This window comes from Myodes glareolus, chromosome 12 (genome assembly GCF_982192425.1).
Source record: "Myodes glareolus chromosome 12, mMyoGla1.1, whole genome shotgun sequence".
NCBI lineage: Eukaryota > Metazoa > Chordata > Mammalia > Rodentia > Cricetidae > Myodes > Myodes glareolus.
Window position 1 is genome coordinate 41,037,110 of NC_142037.1, and position 25,141 is coordinate 41,062,250.

Below are 25,141 nucleotides of genomic sequence, written 5' to 3' on the forward strand. Positions count from 1 at the left end.
TGGCGCCGGCGTTCCTGCAACTTGGAGGTAAAAAAGTCCTTATTTGGTATTGCTGTGTGGGGTTGAGCACCCTTTGCCTACACATGCACAATTGAGCCTTGTCCCTGGTCAATCCCAAGGCCCTGGGCATCAGCAGACTGGTATTCACTAATCAGGACAGTGCCCGAGTCCTTTCAACCTATATAAGCAGATGCCGCTTGGCCTTCGCTCTCTCTCGCTTGCTCTCTCTCTCTCTCTCACTTTCTCTCTCTCTCTTCTTGTTCTCTTTCATTTCTTGCTCTCTCTCGCTTCCTGCTCTCCCTTCAACCAAGAGGCTCCAATAAAGTGTGATTTGAGAAGAATCCTCAATTCGTGGTCGTTCTTCCTTGCTGGTCAAGGGGTTCGCCACACCATCCAAGCGAGAATTCCACTGTTTGGCGACATCTGAGAGCCACCAGCAGACAGCTGGTCTCCCTGACCTTTACAGCAAACCAAGGATGTGAGAGCCTGTCATCTCTCTCTTAGGTGGGAGGAAGTCCTCACCCCCACCCTTTTACAAAGCAGTGACGCTGTCAGAGATGTTGGAGAAGCACAGTAAGCATTGCCACTCGGTAGCCAGGAGGGCACCCCTAATGAATGACCTCCAATAAATAGCCAGGAGGGTACCCCTAATGAATGACCTCCACTCAGTAGCCAGGAGGGCACCCCTAATGAATGACCTCCACTCGGTAGCCAGGAGGGCACCCCTAATGAATGACCTCCACTCGGTAGCCAGGAGGGCACCCCTAATGAATGACCTCCACTCAGTAGCCAGGTGGGTACCCCTAATGAATGACCTCCACTCAGTAGCCAGGAGGGTACCCCTAATGAATGACTTCCACTCCAGTAGAGCCAGATCCTTGACTATACAGAAAAAGAATTTCAGGACAGCACAGAGTGAGTAAGATCGCCACCAAGCCTATGATGACATAAACTCAGTCCCCAGAGTCCACCCTGGAAGAGAAGTGACCTCCACGAGCTGTCCTCTGACCTCCCCAGGTATGCTGTGGCACACAAGCTCCTCTCCCACACAACATACACACATAAAATAAATGGATGTAAAAAAAACCTGGCAAAGGAAATCATAAAGTGCTTTACTGGAACACTGGGTTTAGGGGTGAGAGTAGTACTCACGCAATTGAACTCAAGACCTCCACCATCCTGGCCCTAAGCGAGGATGGTTCGCGTTTAACATCTTGAGGTGCTGTTAGGAGAATAAACATTCTCTGCAGTCAAGGCTGACTTAATCCATTGTGCTGTGGTCTCTTGACGCTCACATGGCAGGAAACACTAACCAGACCTGAAGATGAAGGGTTTTCCCCCCGCCATGTCTACTTCTTACTCATCTATCTGGCCTCTAGTCTGTGTCATGTGACAAGGATGGATGTAAGTCATTATACATACGTGTGTGTGTGTGTGTGTGTGTGTGTGTGTGTGTGTGTGATGCACACTGCACAACACCAAGAGTGAACCCTAAGATGATAGGCTATGGGCAAGGGTAACTTGGGGTACCAGTGCAGGTTCACCAGCTGTAATAAGCACACCTCCAGTGGGGGATACACGGCGGAGGGGAAGTACAGGGACGTGAGTACCTTCACTAGCTTTCCTGTCAAACCAAATGCTCTAAGAAATATATCCATTAACTAGCAAAGCTCCCCTCTTTCACCCAGTTCTTACTGAACCATTGTATGTAGCTCAGATGTTAAGAAAAATGAACATCTGCAAAATCCTTTTAAGCAACCAAAAAGCTGGCCAACCAAATCTATACTTAGTTTTGTTGTTTTCTGTGAAACAAGTGTCCCTGTCTGGTCCAGCTAACCAAGCTCCTGCTTCCAGCAGCACCTAGCACTGGATGCAGGACCAGCAGGTTGTGAGTGGCATTGTGAATGCTGAGCCCGCCTTACCAAGCCAGCCTCGGGACCAAGTTCACTCCCCTCTGCTAACCTACGGAGTACTTCACAAAATGACGGGGGGGGGGGGCATCTCGCAAATACAAGGCCAAGAGTAAGTTGATCCGATAACTTCTCCATGCAGACAGAAGTACCCATGGCCGCTTTCACAAACACAGCTCCTCCCCCAGCCTCTGGACCCTCTGCGGCTTGTCTTTGTCTGTCTAAAGGTGTCTATGTTTCTGAAATAACCATGAGCCATCGTATCGTTATATATTATTTCAGTTTATTAAATAATGAAACAAGGTTTATGCCACACAATCCAACCATGTATAAAGAGCTTGAAATAGAAAAGCTTGTGGGAAATGTATATTCTTTACATAACACTTACTATTTACAGCACATGAATAAATACAGAGAACGGGAACCGTTTTCACATTCCAGATCACAGCATCAATAACACAATTTCCTTCAACTTAGTTACAAAAACTCGAAATAGTTTTCACCATACATAAGCAAAATGCCAAGCAGAAGTGTTACGGCCACATCCACATCACCAAGTGCTTTAAGTTGTCTCTGGGTTAGGGGCATCAACGACTGTGTGAACTCCAGGGGACAGGAAAAGCAGGTGAAGACACTGTCGTATAAGGCACTTAATTTAGTAAGTTGACAACCCCCTTGTCTTAAAATACTGCAATCCTGCCTGAAAACATGCTGAAGTTTACAGTGAAGCTTAAGTTCCTTTTCATCCAGGTACAGACACATACATAATTTGAATAAATTGATAATGCTATCTGACATTTACTCTTTACATGATCTTCAAAATGGACCTGTTACTACTTTTTTTTTTTTTTTTTTTTGCTTTTTCCGCCAGTCGGTGGTGGTACACGCCTTTAATTCCAGCACTTAGAAGACAGAGGCAGAGTTCCAGGACAGCTAGGGCTACCTGTTTCGAAAAAACAAAAATAAACAAACAAAAAAAGTGGTTTGAGAAAAATGCAGCCCTTTCAACTCAAAGCCTCTGTGGAGTCTATCACTTATGGGAATGTTCAGGTCAGAAGGGAAACAGCTCTACTACACAGCGGAGGAGCCAGGCCAGCAGCAGCGTGGGTCCTCCACTGCCATCTAGTGGCGTGCTGGGGAGTTGTGAACTTTCTTCATCTTTAAGCCATCTGCTCTCTGAGACGATTTCGTCTTAGCTTTTACTTTTAGAAATCAAACCCAGCTTCGCTAGCTGTTTTCCAAAGGAAACATTAATAAAGAAGCCAATGTGAAAATGTACGAGAGAAAAAAAGCACTCAGCCATCAGGGGAAGGAAATCCTGCACGCTTCTGCCTCGTGGTCCTAAGGGAGAGGTGAGGAACACACCTGGCATCGGCCCGGCTTGGTGTCCCAGTTAGCACTGAGACTTCCACAGGGTACACCTGAAGGGACTGGGCTCCCTTCTAGAAATAGACAGCTCTTGGCTCTTAGAGACATCTCCTGCTTTGAAAAGTATAAGAGGTTTTTATCAGTCTCAGAAGAAATAAAAAAAAATAGGTAGCCGGGCGCTATATACCTGTTATCGGAAAGGAGATAAACAAAGGCGCTAAAGTCATCAGTTTGGGTTGGGGCAGGGCTCAGTGTGCAGCAGATACCCAGAATGCACAAGGTTTGATTCCCAACATCACAAAAATTAAAGGGGAAGAAAGAAAATAAGTCTTTTTTTTTTCAATTTCAAGGAAATTAACTAGGAAATCTCGGATAAAGGCTTTGAAACAAACCCACCCTGAGCTAAAGGAAAGGCTAGAAGCCTGGAGGCACCCCTCTTCCGATCATTAGCAACTAAAAACCACCTGCAACAAGGCCTTCGGTCAGGAGAACCCCATGGGACCGCAACTGTTTACGTAAACACACTCCCATTTCATGTGGCAGCCTCAGTAGTTTTCCCTTCATCTGACACCGACTTCACTAAGCATGATTAGCCCCATGTGATCAACATGGAAAAAATAAACTTTGCTAAAAAATCACAGGGCAAATGGCTAACGTTACCTCACAAAGGTCGAGCCTTCGAAGGCTTAACTTCACTTACTGTAAGAGAAGGATTCTGCCCGATCAGAAACTATAAAGCAGTGGATGTTCTAAAAATTTACATCCTGCACTGACAAGGTCAGTGCACCGCACAGGTCTAGACCTTAAAAGTCCAAATGTCAAATCTCTTCAGCTGACGGGAAACTAAAGCTCTCAACGGTCAAGGAATAATACTAGCCAAGGTGTGTGTGTGGGGGGGAGGCACTCATTCACTCCAGAGCGTTCACACCACCCTCCTGGGTCTCCATCACAGCTGAAGTCCAGAGGCAGCAAGGCGGCTCTCCCAGAGGAGAGCTGCACTCGGTCCTGATTTCCCTGCAAGTTTTCTACAGCAAGAAACATGTATTCTGTACATTATCTCGGATGTCAAAGGGCACTTCCACGGTAAAAACCATTACACGCGAGGACATGTTACGGTTTAGTCTCTGAACACGGACGAAACAGCGCCCGGTGCCAACGCATGACAATCTGAAGACCCGGTCTTCACCGTCCTACTGCTCCCTCAACCTAGAAGCCGTGATGAGCTGTGCGGTGAGAAGCAGCCAGAGGCACAGGAGGTTCTACCATCGCGGATGCCGGCGTTTCAGAAGAATGTCTCACGTAGCACAGACTGGTCACAAGTCCAGTTTCTTCAGCTGCTCATATGTCAAGAAGAACTATGGTTATGGGTTAAGGATGCCAAGAAAATGCCATGTTACCAAGCCCGACACATAGAGCGGACAGACAACTTCGCTTCTCTGCTGGTCAGCATCTGCAGACAGCTTGCCAAAGGACACCATCCCACTTGAGTTCCATGCCCAGTCTCCGGCTGCCTCCCCAGGTGTTGTCCAAGGTCAGCTCAGGACAGAGAGAGCAGAGTTGAGACCTACAAACCCCTCAGCCTCAGGCTCCTCAGGAATGATATCCACTCTCATCAGCAAAGACCTCACTGGGCAGAGTACAACAGAGCCCCAGGAAGCTCTTCTCTGGCATTTTTCCATCAACAAAGAAAGCAGAAGCCAACCCCAGCACCCCTACCTCGAACGTCTTTCCATGTCTGCTGACCTGCCCCTCCTGATCTCATACCTGGATGTCACTTCTAGACCTAAGTCCTGCCCATGTTCAGTAAGTGGCCTACAGTAAACATGCTTACATACTGACGGCACCACATCCTTCCCCGGGAGAGCAGGAGACATAGAAATCGCAGCACTCTGGAATTACAGATGGCTGTGAGTCACCATGTGGGTGCTGGGACTTGAACTCAGGTCCTCTGGAAGAGACGTCCATGCTCTTAACCACCCATCCATCTCTCCAGTCCAGAGTGGCTATTTCTTAGAATCAGAGGAACTCAAAAGGACAAGAACTTACTTCTACGTTTTAATTTATAAACAAAACAAACAATATTCTTTAGCTATAGCCCTTTTTAGATCAACCACAACAAAAAAGGATACAATGATATTCCAAGGACCAAGGCGCAACCAATTTGGCCAAAAACCTTTATATAGAGCAAAAAAACCTTCATTCTTCCATGTCTATTAAAAAGAAAACAAAAAAGCATTAACTTCCCATTTTTCAGTTATATCAAAAACATCAATAATGTGTCAAACTGATATACTCTTTAGCTGGAATTAAATCCCAAAGTTGAGGATGCCACCCCACCCCCAACCTAAATGGTGGAAAAGAACTGAATCCCACAGTTGTCCTGACTGAGCCTGGGGAAACCCAAGCCTGCCAAAGTGGTCTTTCCCCTCAGTTGTGGCAAAGAGCAGCAGCCCACCCTGCCCCAGCACAGTCCACTGTAAGGTTGAGAGTGCTGATGTACAACCAGCTTGTGTGTTGTGCCCCTAAAGGCCATGTGTCACACAGGAGCTGCAGTTCCTAGCGGAATGACCCGCTGGCTGCTGGCTGCTGAAGGTAAGGGATTCAGAAGATGGGGAAATGCAGCCACTGGTCTTTCCAATCTAGATGCAAGGATACAGAGAAACCAAATGCTTCAGTGGACTCAACAGGCTTTGGGTGATGTCATTTACAAACTACAATTTTTGTTTGTTTGCTTTTTGAGACAGAGTAAATAGACATAAAATAAACGTAATTTTAAAAAAAATGTAAAGCAGGGAGCTGAAGAGATGGCTCAGTGGCTAAGAGCACTGGCTGCTCTTCCAGAGGTCTGTGTGTTCAATTCCCAGTAACCACATGGTGGCTCACAGCCATCTATAATGGGATCGATCAGACGCCCTCTTCTGGCCTGCAGGCATACATGCAGAAACAGCATCTCACACACACACACACACACACACACACACACACACATATAGTTTATATTTACATAAACTATTTTTAAGATGCAAAGCAATCCTTAAAGACTACGAAGCATTAGCATCATTGCCGAGACCTGGAGCAAGCGTCCCTGAGCTTTGGCCGCTGGTGACCGAGTGGGGAAGCTGAACACTTTCCTCTGCTAGAACCAGTACTCCAAGCTGTGGTCGGATTGATGCACTCCTGTGAGTAACATCTGGACGGGACACTTACTCCAGCTGACCCAAGCAGGAAGCGGTCCACTTTGGAAAGGGAGAGTTTTGTGACCACAGAAAATATTACTATTTTAGCAACCTTCCTAGCAGGGAAAAAGTATGTGGAAATTTATAAAAATTCATTTAGCTCTTGGACCCTAGTGTGGTTGAAACCATGACAACCAAAAATGTCATGTCATACCAGGCATGGTGGCACATGCCTTTTATCTCAGTAGAGGCAGGCGGATCTCGGTCTACACAGCAAATTCCATGCCTACCAGGGCTGCATAGCTAAGACCCTGTCTTAAAAATTAAAAAAAGAGTATATGTTATATGTGTTATATGTATCCCCAAGGGCTCTATGGCCTTACCCATCATCATAGCTTAGTTACTTCAATGTGTGGGGAGGTGTGGGGGGTGAGTGTGTGTGTGTGTGTGTGTGTGTGTGTGTGTGTGTGTGTGAGTAGCTCACAATCCTGCACAGACACTCATTCTCACCTGCAATAGGCAATCCACGGTACCTTTGTAGCCAGAGCACCCGCCATCGCGGAGGACCCTCTGATTCATCATGCGTGTCCTCACAACATCAACAGGGTTGGAGGCCAGAGCCCCCACCAGGCCACAGGTGAAGCTTGACCTACGGAGAAAACAGTATTGGAAACGACAAGGGCAGCTACACAGGCGGGAAACAAGACAGCTTCCTCCCAAATGACCTTCAAGGAAATACAGAGCTACCTGAGCAGGACCAAGAATGAGGTCCGCGGGACTGGAGATGGCTCATCCGTTAAGAGCACTTGTTCTCACAGAGGAACCAGGTTCAGATCCCAGCACCCACATGGTGACTCACAGCCACACTAACTCCAGTTCCAGGGTACTGAATCCCTGATCTGTGCAGGCACCAGGCACATACACAGTGAATACACCCCCCCCCACACACACACAGGTAAAACACTCATACATGTAGAAAATAAGTCTAAAAATCAATAAAGCACAAGACCCCCTCACTGCGTATCCCCCACAGGGTCTTACGTTCTAGTAGACTGTCAGTCTCACTAGACCAGGCTACCACAGGCCGCACTGAGTTTTGTTGCTAAACTGAGTTGTATCTAGCCAATACCTGTCTGTGTACCTAAGTAACTACAACTTAATTTATTTAACTTACTGAGTTGCATAAAGCATAAAACAGAATGGTTACACTCTCATTTTCTTGCTGAAAAATCCTAAACTGAACTGGAGATCATCTATAGGCCATTTCCTCTTATCTGGCCTAAACACTCCTGCACACACTGCAGATGTGGCTCTATGAACCACTTTTCACTGTGAGGGCTACTCTGTTCCTCAACAGTTCCTTTTCTTTTTTGGCTTTTTGAGACAGGGTTTCTCTGTGCAACAGCCCTGGCTGTACAGAGTTGCTCTGTAACTCACAGAGATCCTCCTGCCTCTGCCTCCCAAATGCTGGGATTAAAGGCGTGTGCCACCACGGCCTGGCTCCTAAATGTTTCTTCTGTTCAAACTAAACACCACTGAACTGAACTCTGCTGCAGTTTTATTTTATCAGAATCAGTCAGCTCAGAGATTTCCCACCTCAGCGTTCCTCACTTGCTGACTCGATCATTCTTTGTTGTAGGGGTTGTTTTGTTTACACTAAGGTTTGTCCATATTTGCAGCATACAAACTCTGCCCACTAGATGTAAATAGTGCTCCCCCTAGTGGTGAAATACAGCACACTGGCCACACTTGCCTAAACGTCTCTGTAGAGATCAAGTCCCTGAGTCCACCAATGGATTAAATGATCTATGCTGTGTTCGTATAAGCGTGATATCCTGTAGTTATTAAATACAAGTGAAGGGCAGAGAGATGGCTCAGCAGTTAAGAGGGTATAGTGCTCCTATAGAATCCAAGTTAGATTCCCAGCACCCATATCTGAGTTCATGACGGCCTGAACTCCAGCTCTGGGGCTCTGACATCATCCCTCTGACCTCCGCAGGCCTTTGCACCATGTGCACAGACACAAACACATACATGAACAATCAGAAATAGCTAAAGCTGTAAGAATAGACATGGAAATATATTTGGGATGTGCTGTCACACTTTTAAAAGCAATGTAATAAAAACATTATCTTACTTACTTATAAACTACATGGGATGTTTGTGTGCAAACGCACTGTTTGCATACATACAGTTACATATCTGTTAACAATAGCTACCTATGTGAAGGCATAAAGACTTTTATCTTGTTGTGTTTGACTTCTGTATTACGATTTTTCAAATAAGAAAGTACAATACTATTAAATACTTTCTCTAAAACTTCCATAAATTTATACAAAAATTTCACCCTAAGGTAATGCATACCTAAAATATTAATTTTTATTTTCTTTCAAGACAGCATTTCTCTTTGTAGCTCTGGATGTCCTAGAACTCACTCTGTAGACCAGGCTGGCCTCAAACTCACAGAGATCCACCTGCCTCTGCCTCCCTGGTGCTGAGATTAAAGGCAAGTGCCAAGACCGCCCAGTTAAAATATTAAATTTTAAAATCCATAAACATACAGAAAATGCGTAGAGACGGTGTCTCCCATCAGGCCTGAGAGTATCAGGTGCTTCTTGGTGATGTCATAGACTGGAAGCTCCACACCAACAACAATGGCAGCCCTCTGAGCTGTGAGGGACACGCCCTGGGTAGAAACATGAATAGGAAAATGATTTTCACATCCCTCCAGGGAACGCCAGGGTACGGAGCTCTATCCCACCCGTTTCTAGTTCTGTCATCAGGTAATAGAGGGGAGTAAGAGTAAAGCACCACCAAGTCAGAACTCAAGAGGCAATTCCTGGCCAGACCGTGGCTTGGACAGACCATTCTCAAAGCCTCCAGTTCCTGCCACGCTGAAGGGTCACACCCATGAGTCAGGACTCATTGGGCTCCTAGGAGATAGTACTCTACATCGGCACTTGCCTGAACACAGACTTCACCTAAGCCATGAAACTGTGTAGGTCAATCACCAGTGGGATGGGGACCCGGGGACATCTAAGAACCCAAATAAATGAAAAGCAAACATCCAATAAACAAAAAGTGCTCAGCTTTCACAAAACCCCTTGTGTGCACTATCTGAGGGGTAGCTGGAAACTTTCACGTACTCCTCACGTTCCATTTTAAAGGTAAGTTAAGAAGGAAGGCCTCTTCAAAGGGAGAAAGTGGCGTTCTTACTCCATGACGACACTCAGATTAAAACGGTGAGGAGGAGGGATGGGAAAGTCAGCTGTGGCTTCGGCGCTCCAGGCTCACCTTCCACAGTCCTCTGGTCCCTTCCTGCTGGTAGATGTTAATGAAGTTGCCTATCATTCCTCCTTGAACAGCGCTGTTCTGGGCTTGCATTCGGATCTACAGATCATTGGAAGAAGTAACATGAGAAGGAGACTGGCCTATTCTCCACCCCTCAGCACCAGAGACCTAAAAAACCTCCCATCAGGTGCTTAATAGTGCATGGGAAAACCAGTATAAATGTGACTGTGATGCTCCCTTCAAATACCCTCGGCAGACCAATGGCATAGGTCCTTGTGATGCTCCCCCCACACACCTAGGCAGACCAATGGCATTAAGTCCCTATGATGCTCCCTTCATATACCCTCAGCAGCCTAATGGCATAGGTTGGTCCTTAGCAACTCCAGTGCTAAAAAGGACTAAGCAGCATCACTAAGTATTATCTAGGATTTTGTTACGTTTTAGGTCTTTTCTGTTTTTTTTTTCTATGTCTCTGTCTCTGTCTCTCTTTTTTTTTTTTTGGTTGTTGTTGTCTTTTGGGAAGGTCAGGTATAGCCTATTTCTGTCTAGGAATTAATAAGAAGGAAAAAGAGAGAGGATTTTTTTTTTTTTCTGACACAGGGCTTCTCTGTGTAATCCTGGCTGCCCTAGAGCTCACTTTGTAGACCACTCTGGCTTCAAACTCAGAGTTGCACTAGCTGGGATTAAAGGCGTGTACCACCACAGCCAGCTAGAGAGAGTGATGTTAATATTAAAGATTTACTATAACCAATGAGAGTTACCCAGTGCAAGCCTAGTTCTTAAATTGCTCCAAGCCACAATTATTTCCAACTTGTCAAAGGTATGCAAATAAGTCATCGACAGGATGCTGTTATACTTTCTTACACTGAACTTTCACAGTTCACAGAGCCCAGGAGAGCCACGTAACTGACTGAGACTCCACAGTTATGTGGAATGTTCAATGGAATCCTTTGTCTTAGGAGTAAAGAGGTGGGCTGGGGAGGTGGCCCAGTGGTTACAAGCACTGACTGCTCTTCTAGAGGACCCAAGTTCAATTCCTAGCACCCATATGGTAGTTCAACTGTCTGTAACTCCAGTCCCAGGGAGGGGTATCAGGCATCCAAGTGGTGTACAGACATACATGCAATACCCATTAAGTAAATCAGAGGGAAAAGCAGAATGAAGGACTTCTCACTTTAAAAAAAAAAAATCAGTATCTTATATTTGTTAAGGGAACAAATATATTGACACTAACTTCAAAAGGAACTGTTCCTGCCTCACTAACTTGGCAAAACTAACCAAAATACAGATACCACCTTCCCTTTTTAAGAAATTAATAGGAGCCGGGCAGTAATGGCGCACACCTTTAATTCCAGCACTGGGAGGCAGAGGCAGGCCGATCTCTGTAAATACAAGGTCAGCCTGCTCTACAGAGTTCCAGGACAGTCAGGACTGGCCCACAGAGAAACTCCGTCTCAAAAAAAACAAAAGAAGTTAATAGGAGAGCTGGGCAGTGGTGGCACATGCCTTTAATCCCAGCACTCAGGAGGCAGAGGCAGGTAGGTCTATCTCTGTGAGTTGGAGGCCAGCCTGGTCTACAGAGAGGACAGCCAGGGCTACACAGAGAAACCTTGTTGGGGAAAGAAAAAGGAAAAGGAAGAAAGAAATGAATAGGCATATGAATCTACGAGCTACCCCTTGCCTTTATGGCAGGTATGAAGTATTGTGCACCCAACATGTCATAGTTTGATGCTTGTCAGCACCTATCAGAGTGAAGGTTTCCAGAAGGCAGGGTCCTCCCCTGGTTCACTCAGGATGCTATCACACAGTCCAAAGCATAGAATCTTGTTAAATCATGGGACTGGAAAGGGGAGCTTAAGACGGCATTCATGTGGGATTTTAATTACTCATCATCCCTTTGCCTTAATCCCTTAATAGATCAGTGTCTATTCAGTGTGTCCTCAACAGTTTGTTAATGTGTTGCTTCTAACTGTTATAGGTGACATATTTCCATTCGTATTTCCTGGCATAAAGGTAGTAGGAAAGAAAACATGTTCAGAAATATTAATGAGGGGTCTGGAGAAGCAGCTCAATGGCAGAGAGCACTGGGGGCTTTTGCAGAGGACCTGGGTTCGGTTCCCAACACCTACATGATGGCTAACAATGATTTGTAGCTCCAGTTCTAGAGGATAAGATGCCCTCTTCTGGCCTCTGCAGATGCTGCACACATGGTACACAGTCATGAATGCAGACAAAACACCCACACAAATAAAATAAAGAAATAAATACATCTTTAAAAAATATTAACATGAAGCCTAGATTTATGCAATTTTGTATAGCTGGTGCATTTTTTCAATGAACCAACACAACAGAGGAAATTTTCTGTAAAAAACAAAAACAAATATATATAGACAAAAGGTTTCTTACTGCTTAATCACCAAAATTTTTATCTTTAAAATGAACTCTATGCAATAGCAAGCTCGTCTGTATCAGTGGAAATCCACTTAGTGACTTTTTAAAGGTTTGAAATTTAAGACGCATAGTGTAGTGGTTTGAAGAAAGAAAATGGCCCCTATAGGATCACAGAGAGTGGTACTATTAGGAGGTGTGGTTTTGTTGGAGGAAATGTGTTACTGGGGCAGGCTTTGGGAGTTCTCAGAAGCTCAAGCCAGGCCTAGTGTCTCAGTCTCTTCCTGCTGCCCGCAGATCCATATGCAGAGTTCTCAGCTTCTTCTCCAGCATGCCACTATGCTTCTTGTCATAATGATGGACTAAACCTCTGAACTGTAAGCCAGCCCTAATTAAATGTTTTCCCAGTTTCAAAAATAAAAATGTGGAATGTGCCTCTATGATGCAGCCAGACTTACTTTCAAAACGTCAGTTGGATTAGCAATAGCTGAGGATATGACTCCAGACAGAATTCCACACACAACATTGACCAGCAGGGTTTCATCTATAAACAAAGAAACAGTGGTTGGCTTTTTGTCCGCAGAGTTTTCCCTGTAAATGACTCCAATATAAATTAATCCATTATACTCTATCTGCTCACCTAAACATAATGTATGCTGTGAGTCAAGCAGTTAATTTAAATAATGATCTACTACTCCTCTTTGTTTTTCCAAATGGGCATGTAGTGCAACTGCCTTGTATATTCACGCCGATCCCACAGGCACGCGCCGATCACAGAGACGCGCTGATCTCACAGAGACGCGCTGATCCCACAGACACACGCCGATCCCACAGGCACGCGCCGATCCCACTGACACGCGCCGATCCCACAGGCACGCGCCGGTCACAGAGACACACGCTGATCTCACAGACACACGCTGATCCCACAGACACACGCTGACCCACAGACACACGCTGATCCCACAGGCACGCGCCGATCCCACAGACACATACTGCTATCACAGCTCTTAGAGTAAGACACACACTCATTTAGTGCCTTCCTGAAAATGGTTGATAATTCAATTTCAGAAAATTTCCAGTTGACAAGTGGAAACGGTACGGCATGTAACTCAGCATTTGAACATCAAGACATATGACTGCTCCCACCCCTAGCAAGGGAGCGCCTGACAACTGAGGACTTCTGGGGTAGGGAGAAGGCTGCTTTCCTTTAAGAGAACAGATGGTCTTTGGTAGGTCGGCCACACCCCAGTGGATGGTCTCACACCCTTGAGTACACAGCAGCACAAATTAGTCTCTGGGTCATAAAGAAATGACCATGATGTTGGGAGAGGGTGAGGAGGCGGGGGTGGGTCTGGGAGGAGGATATTTCAAACACAAGTGATTAAAACACTTGTACAAAGGTTCTTTCTCTCCGCTCAGGTCAAGCACAGTTTGTTTACTCTTCGTATCCAGTCTTTTCCTGGTTGGAAAAGTCGGAAATTAACCAAATAATTAAAACACCTTCCAAAATGTCCAGACTAAAGCAACTACGAACCCCCTGACTGTCCCCAGGAAACGGGTTGCCACCCACCTTCTGGGCGTTCCACAGCTAATCGCTTCAAGCTCTGGTAAGTGCCAATCTTGATGGTGCCGTAGGAAGCCTGGCGCAGCATTGCAGGGGCAATCCTGTCCCATCCGCATGCAGGCAGACAAAAGCCAGCCTACACGTCAGAAAATCTCAGAAAGACTCAAGCGCAAAGACAATCTACAGCTAAAATGTCTCAGGTGTCTCTATGTAGTCTTCCTTTCCTAGGAGCTCAATAAGTAGACCAGGCTAGCCAGCCTTAAACTCACCCACCTCTGCGTCCCTAGTGCTGAGATTAAAGTCATGTGCCACCACACCAGTTTAAGATGGATTTCTTAACATCAAAAAGGTAACAAAAACACAGTGGCTCTTGAAATCAGAGGCAATTTTAAGATCCCTGAATGAAATCCTGAGACCCCACACTTACCTTTGATGAAAATTAAATATGGAGCTAATATGCCCACTCAAATTAAAATGTGTAGTCATTCCCTTCTGAGCACAAAGAACCCAGGAAGGCAGGTACACGGTCAGGTTATTTCTTCTCTCTCTTTCTCTCTCTCTCTCTCTCTCTCTCTCTCTCTCTCTCTCTCTCTCTCTCTCTCTCTAAGTTGTTCCCAATACAATATCAAGTTCAAGCCAGAATCAGCAAACACAAACCAAATTTCTCCATCCTAGGCACCACCCTCCCACGCTCTGGGCAACCAGCTGTGTTATGTTCATAGCCCCAGGCTCTTTCCCCAGCTCTTCCTGGATGCCCTATCTCCTCTATGATTACAAACTGAGCCCCGCCCCCCTCAAGGGGACAGACAGATCACGTGGCAGTCTCCACGGAACACCTCGTGTCACCTCTGCTGCTCCTGACCGGCTTTGCTATCACTTCTCTACACCACAGCATCCCACGGACTCCCTCTGGGAGGTCCCCCAGATCCTCCCTTCTTCCTCCCACGGTTCCGTGATCATCCTCACACAGGATTCCTACATCCACCTTCGGTACAGCTCTACAGCGTCTCCAGCTGCTGCCTTGGACGGTGTGATAGCATCCTGAATGAGCAAGGGGAGGACCCTGTACCCACGAGAAAGGGCCCACAGTTAAACACAAACACACAGAAGCAGACTCACCCAGAATACAGCGCCCTCAACCCTTCTTCTCGACCTATCCTCATCAGCGCGTGCAACATCCCGCGATACCTGATTTCTCGGAAGTTGGCATCGTTTGTCTGGCCTTGGATCTGGAGCCGGGTCTTGGTTAAATCAATTGGAAACGTGCCTTAAAGTGTTAAAGAAAAGAGGTTGGTGATTTAGCTCGATGATCGATGATCGGTGGTAGAGTGCTTGCCTAGCAAGCCCAAGCCCCTGGGTGGGTGGGGTCTTAAAGAAAAAGAAAAAATATCACCCTGAAAAAAAGAGATCTCTTGCAAAGACACTTGCCTTATAAGCATAAAGACCTGAATTTGATTCCCAGCCTCCACATAAAAAAAGGTGGGCATGGTGGAACACTCTGGGGATGTGAAGACAGGGGCTTGCTTGCTGGCCAGGCAGCCTAGTGTACTTAGCAAGTTCAGGGAAGTGAGAGACTTGCCTGAGTGGGGGGGGGGGGGGGTGAGGGGAGAGGAAGGGAGAGGGGGAGGAAGGGAGGGAGGGAGGGAGGGAGGCAGGCAGCAGGCAGGCAGGCAGAGAGGGAGGAGGAGGGTGGCCCCAAGAAACAACTCCCAAGGTTGCCTGCTGGCATACAGACACACACACATACTTGCACACATGATATCAGCAGCCAGGCACATGGTATGTACACTATAATTCTAGAATTCACGAAGCAGAGAGGAGATTAATTTGAGACTACACAGCAGCATCATGTCTCAAACAAACGAACAAACAAATGAAAAGACAAACTATGTAGTCTTTTATATTTAAAAAAGGGGGGAGGGACCAAAATATTAACAAACCCCCAAAATGAATAAACATCGTTTGTTATTTTTGTACTGAGACAAGGTCTTGTGTTGCCCATCCTGGCTTCCAACGTGCTATGTTGCTGAAGCTGACCTTGAACTCCTAATCAGCTTGCCCCCACCTCCCAAAATGACAGGGTTACAGGTGTGTGCTCCCACACTCAGTTAAACATCTACTTTTATAGAAAGCTGAGGAGGCTGTACCGCTAGAACAGATAAGCAAAATCATTCACCCAAAGAGGAAACCCACTTACAACTCCAAATAACTGTATTGTTTATGTAAGAAAAGGCTAAGATTGGGTTCGGTGATTAAATAGAGGTTTATAAAAGTCGATGGAATTTTCACTTACCAAGAAGAGTTTATAGTCTAAAATGAAACCTGATGAGGCGGGTAAGGATGCTTGCCACCCGACCTGACCATCTACCCACAAATACAGAATCCATCCTCACACGGCAACTCTGGCTCAGTAAGTCCAGGCTAAGTCATTCAGGGAGAAGACTCAGTCTCTCAAACCCTTCCGTTCATTTGCAGAACGTGGGTAATCAGGCGCCCTGCAAGTCAAGGGAGTCAGGGACATGTCTCGGGACAAGCTATCAACTCGGGAGCCAAGCTATCAACAGGTGCTTGACAGAGCATGGACACAGGAGCAATGAAGTCAGAACCCAGCTGATGATGTCAGAGCGGAATGCAGGCCATGCAAAAGCTAGAAAGTGCTGGAGCACAGTCAGCCTGCTCTGGTTCAGAGAAGTCCCTGGAGCGTGTCAAACTTCTCTGCAGCCAAATGGGTTAATAATGGCAATGTGGAGGAAAGGGCACGGTAACAGGGCCAAACACTCCAAATGGGAGTCTTGAAACTATCTGGTCAACTTTCTCCCTCCTGCATGTTAAATCCCAAACTGCTAATAAGTAGCCAAAGACCAATCTGTCTAAAAACATATCCTGAGAACACATGTCTCCAGACTGAGGTCATTATTTCACAAGCTTGCATTCTGCACTTGAACGCCAAGCACACCACACATCAAACTTGACATCAAGGCAAGGCTTCAGCGCCCAGGGCTCCTTACCGCATTCGGCTGTGATGGAGGCCAGCCCTCCATACACAAAGGGCTTCCAGTTGAGGGCTGACATTCTCCTCGTCTGGTCTTCTTGGAGTTACGCAAACATTGCCTCCCACAGGTCTTCCTCCAGGTTTTGTCCTGAATACAAAAGAGAAAAAGGTTCAAAACCAAAAGTCTTAGTCACTGTTCTCTTGCTGTGCAGAGACACCATGACCATTGTGACTCTTACAAAGGAGAACATTTAATTGGGGTTGTTTGCTTGCAGGTTCAGAGATTTAGTACAGCATCATCACGGTGGGGAGCATGGTAGAATGTATAACACTGGAGCAGTAGCTGAGAGCTACATCCTGAATTATAGGCTAAGACAGAAAGTCTTAGGTGTGTGGCAGGGGCTTTTGAAACCTCAAAGCCCACCCCCAGTGACACACTTCCTCCAACAAGGCCACACCTCCTAATCCTTCTAATCCTATCAAACAGTTCCATTCCCTGATGAGTAAACCTTCAAATGCAGGAACCTATAAGAGCCATTCTTATTCAAACCACCACACATAACTTCCCACACAGCTTCTGTTTCAAACTCTATCCAAGGGTTTTATTCAGAGAGCCCCCAAACAAATGAGGGAATCTTTGCCCATATTCTAGGCCCTGTGTGGTCTGAATGAAAATGGCCCCATAGCAGTTTCTCTGAAAATTGGGAGTCAACCTACCTCAGGATCCAGCAATACCAACCACTCTTGGGAATATACCCAAAAGATGCTCAATCAAATACACAAGCATTTGTTCAACTATGTTCATAGCAGCACTATTTGTAATAGCCAGAACCTGGAAACAATATAGATGCCCCTCAACAGAAGAATGGATAAAAAAAAGTGTGGCAATCTACACATTAGAGTACTACTCAGTGGTAAAAAACAATGACATCTTGAATTTTGCATGCAAATGGATGGAATTAGAAAACACTACCAAGAGTGAAATAACCCAGACCCAAAAATATGAATATGGTATGTACTCATTAGTGGATACTAGCCATGAACAAAGGACATTGAGCCTATAGTTTATGATCCCAGAGAAGCTAAGTAATAAGGTGAACCCAATGAAAAACATATATAGATCCACCTGCAAATTGGAAGCAGACAAGATTGCCTGATAAAATTTGGGAGCATGGGGCTGGAGGGTAGAAGGAAGGGGAGAAGGAGAAGAAGAGGGGAGAAGGGGAGGGTTGGGGAGAGCTTGAAGGAATGGGATAGTTGAGATGGAGGAAGAACAGAGATGAGAGCAAGGAAAGAGATATCTTGATTGAGGAAGCCATTTGGGATTAGTAAGAAACCTGGCTCTAGAAAAATTTCCAGGAATCCACAAGGATGACCCCAGCTAAGACCCTAAGCAATAGAGAAGAGGGTGCCTGAACTGGCCTTGCCCTCTAGTCAGACTGATGATTATCTTAGATATCACCATAGAACCTTTGTCCAACAACAAATGGAAACAGAGGCAGAGACCCACATCGGAGCACTGGACTGAGCTCCCAAGGTCCAGTTGAAAAGCAGAAGGAGGGAGAGTACGAGCAAGGAGGTCAAGACCATGAAGGGTTTACCCACTGAGACAATGCGCCTGAGCTAATGGGAGCTCACCAATTCCAAATGGACTGGGAATGAACAAGCATGGGATCAAACTAGTCCCACTGAATGTGGTTGACAGTTGGGGCAATGTCAATGGCACTGGGCTTTGTATCTACTGCATGTACTGGCTTTTTGGGATCCTAGTCTATTTGGATGCATACCTTGCTCAACCTGGGTATAGTGAGGAGGGCCTTGGACTTTCCACAAGGCAGGGTGCCTTGCCCTCTCTTAAGACTGGAGGGAGGTGGGGGGGAGGATGTGTGAAGGGAGTGAGAGGAGGGGAGTAAGTGGGAATTTGGATTGGTATTTTTTTAAGTAATAAAATAAAATAAAAAAGAAAAGAAAATGGCCCCAAACGTTCATAGGGAGTGGCACTATTAGGTGTGGCCTTGTTGGAGGAAGTGTGTCACTAGGGGTGGGGTGTGTCAGTAGGTTTCAAATGTTCAAGCCAGACCTAGTGGGGCTCTCTCTTACTGCTGCCTGTAGATCCACATGTAGAACTCTATGCTCCTTCTCCTGCACCATGTCTACCTGAAAGCCACCATGCTGATAATGTGCGTGCTATGATGATAAATGACTTCTGAAACTGTAAGCCAGCCCCAGTTAGATATTTTCCTTTATAAGAGTGGCTGTGGCCATGGTGTCTCATCCCAGCAATAAAACCCTAAGGCAGGTCCCAAACGAGCACTCTCTAATCTTACTTCTTCAGGGGCCTCCGCCTACATTCTGCCAGGCTGACACCCTGATATGTGTGTGCACTTTCAGCACAGCTCAGAAGAGACTGCTTTCTTATTTTACCTTAGACCCCTAATTCCTCATGCAATAAAGATTTGCTATTCATTTGCCATTGTCTTAGTGAGTCTCTAAAGGGAAACATTGTATTTCCCTCGGGAATACGAAAATTAGAAACCGCTATAAACCTAGATCAAATAAAAACGCCTCATCATGAACAAAATCCTCTTGAAGCGTGACTCGGTAAATGCCCGCTCACTCCCTCCAGACTGTGTTATAAGCACAGAGGCATGAAGGAAAATAGACGCAGACCTCGGTCAGAAGTACACTTGGTTCCTGCTGACCTCCTCTGCTAAGTATTTTCTACACCAACACCATCACCAGAGCAGCCAGTCCAGCACAGTGTTACTTAAATTTATTTTTGAACCATTTCATACATACATACACACACACACACACATAATGTATTGTGATCCTCTTCCCACCCTTTATCCTCTGAACCCTCTCTTCCCACCTAATTTCCCAGTGGCTACATCACTTCCCTTCTAGCACCTTCCCTTCTAGCAGCTATTAATAGACACTAGTTCTTCAGAAAGGGAAGGGGCTTCAGTACCTCCTCCTCTATGCATGATGGGAAGTTGAGAATCTACTGTATCCATAAAGGCTAAATGTTTATGGCTGCAACAGCAATGTCATATCTGGATGGCTGTGTTCTGTGATATTCTTCACCATCTGGCCCAGAATTTACTGGTCCAGCCAGGGAGGTTGGCCATCGAGTCCCAAGGATCCACCCGTCTCCACTTCCCCAGCACTGGGCCTGCACGCATGCATCACTCCATCTGCCTTTTCACACGGGTCTGGGATGCAAACTCGGACTCTTGGCAAGCATTTCACCAACCGAGCTGTCTCCACAGCCCTCCCCACTGTAAAACAAGCATCTCTGAAATGAACTGAAGGCCCTTACTCTAGTCGCCAAAACTCTCACTATCCCAAAAGGCTGCTCCCACTCCTGCCCAGCTTCTCCATGACTGGTTCCCAGGAGAGCGATGCATACATCCATCAGGCACCTGTGTGGAATACAGGCTTTCTTAGAAGTTCAGCCTTGGGTGCAGACCAAGCATCGTGCCATTCCTGTAAACCAATAATTCAAAGAAAACATAGCCTCAGGGGACCCTGTGATTTACATTCTGTTACAATAGCTGTTTTTCAATAGGACAATATAGTCGAGTCTTCATTCACCTAATTTACGAGTCTTTTTCTACTGTTAAATATGTAAACACGGATCTACGTGGATGGGTTTATCTGCACATTCCGGCGCACATGCATGCATGCTCACATAATATCCTCCAAAGTCCCAGCCAAAGTGTATGGTAAAGAGATACTTACTTTTAATTTTTAGCTATACTACCGCCATCCATACCCTCACGCTGCACCGCGAATTAACTGCCTAGCTTTCTGTTGCTATTTTTGAGCTATCATTAGTTCTGTAAGTTTTCATATTAAGTATTTTTTTCTTGGTTTTTGCTTTTGGCTCATTTTGTTTTTGAGCAGTCGCCTATGCCAAGCAGACCTGGAACTTACTAAGCAGATAAAGATGGCTCTGATCTTCTGATCCTCCTGCTTCCTGGAATTATAAGTATGCATCACTACACCTGGCTTTATGCAGGGCTGAGGATCAAACCCAGGTTCCTGCATGCTAGGCGTGGTGGCTAATCTTAGCTGTCACCCTCACCCACCTGGGAAGAGGAAACCTCTACTGGGAATTGGCCTGTGGATATGCCTGTGCAGCATTTGACTAACGGATGCAGGATGGTCCAGCCTACTGTGAGAAGCAGTAGAATCTCAGGTGGGCCTGAGCTACGTAAGAAAGGTAGCTAGCTGAACATGAGCTAGAAGCAGGCCCGCAGCAGTGTTCCTCTGATTTCTGCCTTTACTTCCCTTGATGGTGGCGTGTAATCTGTCCTCCGTGTTTATCTCATAACAACATACAGGAAATTAGCACGGTAATTGGTACCAGGAATGGGGTGTTACTGTGTCTTACCCTACCATGGTTTTTGTGGGGAAGACTATAGAAGTGTTTGGAACTTGGGACTGTTGAATACTCAGATTTTAAAGAGTGGGTGTTGTGAGAGCTTTAGAAGATGATGTAGACAATGAAGGCCTGGCTTGGGGGCATTTCAGAGGGAAGCAAAGACTCTACTAGGGTCACTCGTGTGATATTTTGGATTAGGACTCTGGGTGCCGATCAGCCAAGGCTAAAGAAGCACCTTGATTACCAAGAGACCAACCCTGCTGGAGTGAAACCTTCTGTGCTTTACGGGGACAGCAGATGCTGGTCATCTGGGGCTGAAGAGTCAGCTGTGATTAATAAGAGATCAGCCTCACTGACGTGAAATAGTTGAGGAATTACTTCTCTAGGGTCAACACACCAGCTGCGGTCCGGAAAGGCCACGGCTGCTGCTCAAGCAGCCAGCGGAAACCTGACAACATCTAAGGGTCACCCACATGGTACAGGCAACTGACAACATCTAAGGGTCACCCACATGGTACAGGCTCTGAGAGCAAGAGAGGCAAGGTTGAAGGGGACTAGAGAGCAGCTGAAGCTAAGCAACATCCAAGAGAGGCCACTGGTAAAGGTCTAATCTCATTTTCAGTGGACGCCGGGATACTGGAGACCTCAGGCCTGTGGAGTACCTGCCAAGGTCAATGGCAAGTGTGGAGCAGAGCTGGCCTGCGCCTACAAGGCAAGCTGTGTGTGCCGCAGAAGGCACAGCTGGGGGAGCGGGGCTGCCCAGGCTTTTGGGAACAGAGGATCATGAATGAATGCCAAATATTGGGTCCTGAGCTCCACAATCTAGATTCTGGGTTTGCCTTGATCTGACTGTAACGATGCCCCAGTTCTCTTCGAATAAGAAAGTAAATAATTTAGTTTTTGTTTTACTGAAGCCCACAGTTTTATGTTAATTGCCATTTCTTTTCTCCTGACTTTATTTGTACAACTGTAAAGAGAGGTCATTAAAACACAGAACTTGGAAAAGGACTAAAACTGCACACAAAATAAAACAAATAGGACGATATGAAATTAAAAGACTTCTTTTCAAAGCCTACAGAATCAGAGAGGAAAATCTGCGCCAACTACCTATGAGACAAGGGATTGATATCCAGAATATAAAAGGAACTACAAAAATTAAAAACCAAATTCAACCAATAAATGAGCTACTAGACTGGATAGTGGGTTCCAAAGAATTACAAAAGACCAAGAGACACGTAAACAAGCATTCAACATCCTTAGCCATCAGGTAAATGCCAATTAACACTGCTCTGAGATGAGTCCCTTTAATTCCAGCGCTCTGGGGGCAGAGGCAGGTAGTGAGTTCTGTGAGTTCTGGTCTACATAGTTCCAAGACAGCCTGAACTACCTAGTGAGAACCTGTCTTAAAGAAACAAAACAAAACCAAAAGCGAACTAAAACCTCAGTCCCATCTCAGACAGAATGGCTGCCATCAAGAGGACAAATGAGGACAGCAAGAAGGCTTAGTAGGTGAAAGCCCTTGTCATGGAGCCTGAGAACCTGAGCTTGGTCCTGGAGATCTACAGCAGACCTGAATTCTAAGAGCTGTTCTCCAGCTCTGCACCTGCACTATAGGCTCTCTGACACACGAGAGGTCATGTACACACACGTACACACACGTACACACACGCACACACACACACACACACACACACACACACACACACATTAACTTTAAAAAGACAACAAATGCTAGCGAGCATGTAGCTAAAGGGCAAATCTTACTCCCTGCTGGTAGAAATGTAAATCTGTGTAGCCACTATGGAATTCAGTATGGAAGGAGGTCTTTAAAAAAAAAAAAATAGTAGAACTACCATTTGATCCCGCTTGGGTCTACAACCAAATGACTCCAAATTAACATAACACAGAGATACATGTACATTCATGGCCATTGCTACTCTGTTACAATAGCCAGGAAATAGAACCAATCTAGAAGTCCATTAGATGAATGGATATAGATGTGGCCCATGCCTGACACGAGGTGTGCACCTTTAATCCCAAGCCCTTGAGAGACAGAGGCAAGTGGATTTCTGAGTTCAAGGCCAGCCTGGTCAAGTTCTAAGCCAGATAAAGCTACACAGTGAGATCCTATCTTAAACATAACAAAAATAAGTGGAAAAGAAAAGAGAAAGAAAAAAAAAAGAGTGATCCACATATACCGTGGAATTTTACGCACCCAATAGAAAATATATAATCATGCCATTTGCAGGAAATGCATACAATTGGAAATCACCATATTAAACAAAATCCAAGACCCAGAAAGACAAATATTCCAAGTTTTATAATTGTATGTGTTTGTGTGTGCATATGTGTGCATACAGTTCATGATACTAGAAAGAAGATCATGAGAGGGGAGGAAGAGACCCTAAGGGAGACAAGAAATCGGGTGAAGGAGTATGGGAAACAAGAAAGCAAAGGGGTTCTAGTTAGGGAAGAAAGGGAGTCAGAGAGAGAGGGAGTCAGGGGCAGCTGAATGAATGACAGCAATGACGTCATCGAGAAACTCACTGCTTTGTATGCTCATTTTAAAAGTTGATACTTGCTGCAAGCCCTTCTAAGAGCTTCCCAAGTTTCTCTAATATAATTAGAAATCATTTTCATTTTGGTGTGTCCTTTCAGTCTACAGCCTTAAGGTGTAATCACATACTCTACCCTTTCCTGTTCTCATAAATCTCTCCCGTTACACTGTCTTTTCTTAAGCATTTCCTATTCCCTATCCTTTTTTAAAACCACACAGCAAGGAACTGAGATAACGGCTCAACGGTTAAGAGTACTGGCTGCTCTTCCAGAGGACCAGGGATCAATTCCCAGCATTCATATCAAGACGCCCACACCTGCTTAAAACTCCAGTTCCAAGGATCTGATGCCCTCTGGCTTCCTGCACACATGTGGGGCACATAAACTCACGCACAAACACATAAATAAAAATGAGTAAATCTTTTTAACAAAAAAAAAAGCGCACAGAGAAAAACAAATTCAGCACAGACATATGGAAATGGGGTTTTAAGAACACTTTAGAAACCGGTACCATTTCACATGAGTTTAACTGAGCCCGTGTTACAAAAGTTGGCAGCGCCAATGCCAAGATCAAAATTCATGCCTTTCGACTTTACGCTACGCATCTCCGAATGTAGAATCTGCAAGGACGTTCCAGCATTGTTTTGCTATTCTTAGGCAAGAAGAATCCTGACAATTGCGAGTGTTTAGCCTGAAATTACACCCAAAAAGACTTTAAAACGCATTAACACGTTGTAATAACTTCTCGAAAAATTCATTTGCGAACCCGAGAAGCAACCCTGGCTTGTTCCACAAGCAATTGCGTGTGTGTGCCTTAAAGGAGATGGAATTGTTTATTATCCGTCTATTTAGTAACGCTGAACATTGAACCCGGGACCCTGAGCTAAAGAACTCAACCACTGGGTTACATCGCCAGTTCTCCACCAGCAATTCAATAGGTAGTGAGCCCTTTCCCGGTACTGCACTCGCGGGTGCTGAGGCTGCACAGTCTCAGTCCACGGGATGGGAGGAAGAAGTGCCGCAGCCTCCCGGACACCCTCCTCGGCCATCCCATGCGGCTCCGGCAGAACCACCCGAACCCCGGAGCGAGCTCGGGCCCGGGAGCCTCGTACCCACCGAGCGCAGCCCGCGAACGCCAACGCACTTCAGCCCGGTGCAAACCCGCCACAGCGGTTCTCCGGCTGGGTCCTCTAGGCAGCAGCGTGGCCGGGAACTCACCCAGCGGCGGAGCTTCTCCTCCCACTCCTCCGAGCCGGTGCAGCCGCCTGGGAGCAATGCGGGGCGGGAGCGGAAGAAAAAGGCCGCTGAGGGGCGGGCGCGGCCCAAGTCCTGGTGAGGCTCCGCCCATATCTCGCCGGGCACGCCCACATCACGTTCTCATTGGTCGGTGATGACACCGGCCCCTCAAGGCCACGCCCCCGCCGGCAGTCGCCCCTGCCCAGGAAGAGAGCCGTCTGTGTAGAAGCTTAACTGGGAATCTTAGGCTCTCACTCGCTGCCACCTTAG

General features: G+C 46.1%; 1 protein-coding gene across 5 annotated transcripts; it reads right to left on the reverse strand.

Moving 5' to 3' along the window:
• Positions 1 to 2,171: 2,171 nt before the first annotated feature.
• On the reverse strand, positions 2,172 to 24,959 carry Slc25a30 (solute carrier family 25 member 30). 5 transcript variants are annotated; one of them, XM_048421870.3, is made up of 10 exons: positions 24,854 to 24,959; positions 16,706 to 16,837; positions 14,817 to 14,964; positions 13,704 to 13,798; positions 12,592 to 12,677; positions 9,749 to 9,844; positions 9,016 to 9,140; positions 6,965 to 7,103; positions 5,408 to 5,488; positions 2,172 to 4,633 (listed from the first exon to the last, which is right to left on the reverse strand). In XM_048421870.3, the coding sequence occupies exons 2-10, from the start codon at positions 16,767 to 16,769 to the stop codon at positions 4,592 to 4,594; spliced, it is 876 nt and encodes a 291-aa protein (XP_048277827.1). In that variant the 5' UTR covers positions 16,770 to 16,837; positions 24,854 to 24,959; the 3' UTR covers positions 2,172 to 4,591. The 5 variants fall into 5 exon arrangements, with proteins under 5 accessions (XP_048277827.1, XP_085554868.1, XP_048277826.1 ...); XM_085698742.2 differs by having other exon boundaries at positions 24,780 to 24,925; XM_048421869.3 differs by having other exon boundaries at positions 24,752 to 24,925.
• Positions 24,960 to 25,141: the final 182 nt, after the last annotated feature.